Source organism: Homarus americanus, unplaced genomic scaffold, assembly GCF_018991925.1.
Source record: "Homarus americanus isolate GMGI-L3 unplaced genomic scaffold, GMGI_Hamer_2.0 scaffold25013, whole genome shotgun sequence".
Taxonomy (NCBI): Eukaryota; Metazoa; Arthropoda; class Malacostraca; order Decapoda; family Nephropidae; genus Homarus; species Homarus americanus.
Window position 1 is genome coordinate 1649673 of NW_024722158.1, and position 3467 is coordinate 1653139.

General features: G+C 42.1%; 1 protein-coding gene across 1 annotated transcript in view; it reads right to left on the minus strand.

Moving 5' to 3' along the window:
* The window catches only part of LOC121862203 (protein HID1-like), a 17834-nt gene extending 16171 nt beyond the window's left edge, over nt 1-1663 (minus strand). The window contains exon 1 of the mRNA XM_042360300.1: nt 1506-1663. Within this exon, the coding sequence (XP_042216234.1) occupies nt 1506-1558 (53 nt within the window). The 5' untranslated portion in view covers nt 1559-1663. The remainder of the gene's footprint in view (nt 1-1505) is intronic.
* Between the last annotated feature and the right edge of the window lie 1804 nt (nt 1664-3467).

Consider the following 3467-nt stretch of genomic DNA (forward strand, 5'->3'; position numbering starts at 1 on the left):
TACGCGCGCGCGACGCCGCGCTTACGCAGCCGCGACGCACTTACGCCGCCGCACGCACGCACGCACACGCACGCCGCACGCCGCGCCGCACACACACACACACACACACACACACACACACACACACACACACACACACACACACACACACACACACACACACACTACAGTATTACAAGGTTATCCATCACTCTCATTGGGTACAATGATCATCCAGCAGTAAAAGAATGTTCCTTGTGATAGGGGAGACAGCACAATCAACTGCCAATAACATCACAATCACTCTCCTCAACACCAACACTCTTGCATAAATATTTTTTGTTTTTGATAAAATAACTGAGTCCCCATCATTATACTGTGTTTAAGGATCTTTTATTGAAACAATCTTATAGAGAATTTATTCAGGATCATTATGGTATCAACTTCATCTCTGTAACACTATTACAACAGATGCTGTGATTAAGAGTTTATACACGTTTTTGTTAGCTGTCAATATATTTTCTTTATGTGTCTATGGTCTAAATGTAATGGGAGAATGATAAGAGACTCATAGACTGTAGAAGAGCGTTTTATACGGTATACATTATTACTGCACTACAATATACCTGCCGATAAAAATATAAAAGCACACAGTACAGTACATGTTACTAAGGAAGTCCTGTACTGTACTTACTAATTATTCACTTATCACCACAGCTGTACCACCACAGAGGCAGCCTTCACCTGCACCAACTTTCTCCTGTACTAACTGACAGCGTTAAGGCTCCATAGTGGCAGCACTCTGTGCCAGATGCACAGTTCAGACACGGGAACTTCTCTCATAATTTGGTCTTATGGAGAAAGTAAGTGATATACTGTACAGTACACATACACAGTACGTAACTCTTTAACATAACACAGCACAGTTCAGTAATGTGTTCAACGGAATAAAGGATTCATGTTTTAAACTGAGGGAGATAGGAAGAAACTGGTTCACAAATAGGGTGGTGGACGAGTGGAACAAGCTTAGCAACTTTGTAGTAAGTGCTGGAACTCTGGAAAGTTTCAAAAGGAGGCTGGATAGATTCATGGATGATAGAGAGTGGTAGTAACTCTCGACAGGAGCTGCCATGCACAGGCCAACCAGACCATTGCAGACTTCTTATGTTCTTATGTTATTACTCCTTATACTACTAAAAGATAAACCAGACTTGGGTAATCAACACAACAGTAAAAAATATCAAATTTAAAAGATGTTTTCACCAAGTCTCACAACCAGAGCAGTTTGGTGATTGATATTTAGGCAAACAAATACACTGAGTAATAACTGTGGTGGCTACTGAGTCACTCCTCCCCCCTGCACCAGTCAGCTGCACACCCCTCAAAAGGTATCTTGAACACCGCGACTCCTGTACACTCGATGGGGGTTGTCAAAATCCTTCGTCCGTTGTGCCATATTGTCTCACATAAAATTTTAAAGATACTTTTGGAGAGAGAGAGAGAGAGAGAGAGAAGGAATGACTCACTTGTCAATACAGATTTTCTCCACCTGAGGAACCAGAACCTGCAGCAACCTCATGATAGTCTGTAGAGGGAGCTTGGTCTTCCAGCTCAAAACCCAGGAAGAGTTTGGCACCCACTGTTGGGATGACCAGCCCAGGGCTGAGGCGGCAGACTCTGACCGTCATGCGGTCCCCGACGGATCCGACTGGGCTGACGTGAGAGATAACGTGGGACTCTCCGGACAACTCGGCTGAGGAGGGACAAGTCACAGTTATGGTAGATCTGCTCCGTGCACACAATAAGAGATCTGTAAAGTGCACCTCAAAATAGTGTTCTCATCATGGCATAGTTTACCTTTGTCAATCATCACAGTACTGTACCTTAATGTCCGATATATCAAGAGAATAACTACAATTATAACATAATATCAACTGCTAGGAACAAGACTGATATTTGTAGTGCTTTTACTAAAGAATCTGTAGTGTAGTGTAATGTAGTGTAGCACAGTGTAATTGTAGTGCAGTGCAGTGTAGTGTAGTGTAGTGCAGTGTAGTGTAGTGTAGTGTAGTGTAGTGTAGTGTAGTGCAGTGTAGTGTAATTGTAGTGTAGTGTAGTGTAGTGTAGTGTAGTGTAGTGTAGTGTAGTGTAGTGTAGTGTAGTGTAGTGTACTTTAACACATAAAATAGACACGAACACAACATAACATGACGTGAATCTTTACATGCTTCACACACAACATCAAACACATTACTAATATATAAACTCATAAAGAATACTTACAACTCTACAGTGACCAACAAACATTAAAACACTTAATAAACTCACTTATAAAACAAAATCCTCCATGTATAGAACACTGACTGCATCATTAACCACCAATTAAAAATATAATGTTATGTTTGCATTAAATATTTTTAACCCTTGTGGTGTGGTAAGATTAGCCTTCATAAAGTGAGTCACACTAGCTCCTCCACACAAGGCTCCATAAAGGTGTAACAGCACACCTTGAGTTAATAAACACTATATCTTGCATGTAATGTCCTAAGGGGTCACACTCTTCACCTCTAACCAGCTCCGGCAGACTGTACACAGCTACACACGGGTACATCACCTGTGTGTGTGTGTGTGTGTGTGTGTGTGTGTGTGTGTGTGTGTGTGTGTGTGTGTGTGAACAATAAATTAATAACTAGAACATTCTAGAACAACCGAGCACAAAGGGACTATAACACTTTTCTCTGTCCTCCAACCACTGGTCAGGGGTGTTGGTGGTACAGCTGTAACACAATCTCTGTCAAGGGTTCGAGCCTCGGCCCAAGGGCGTTGTGACCCTCACTACCAAACACCACAGGTTTCCCGGTCTCTGGTTTCCTCCTGTACTAACACTGGATAAACCGCCCAAATGGCTAATAAGCTGATAAGTGGCAAAAACGATTTAAAAAAAAAAAAATCACACACCGCCCTCGCATATGTCTGTCTCTTCACCCCAAAGCATAAACGAGGACATGGTGCGGAACTCTTATGAATGACAGTCTACTCAAGAGGAAAACTGTAGCAGCTATTGGTTTCCTCACTTTGATCCAGGAGAAAGAACAAAGATTGGAAAGAATATTGTGTGGAGATGACACTGACTGTAGAACCAGAACAACGTGCAGGAGCAGCTCTACACCGCCACTACAGGCACACACAGTGGATCAGGCTCCAATCAAATGACACTTTATTAATCTTCAGGTAAACCGTTAATATTTTACAAATGTCCATCATTACTGGACAAATTCCCACCGTTAAGCTTGGGTCACTGGTAAACACAAAATAGATCGCTAAGGTAAGTGTATTCCTTATGTTTATTTTGTGGTGAAATCAGTAGCTATGTCACCAACAGATATATATAACAACACTACCAGAGAGAGAGAGAGAGAGAGAGAGAGAGAGAGAGAGAGAGAGAGAGAGAGAGAGGAGAGAGAGAAGAGAAGAGAGAAGAGAGAGAA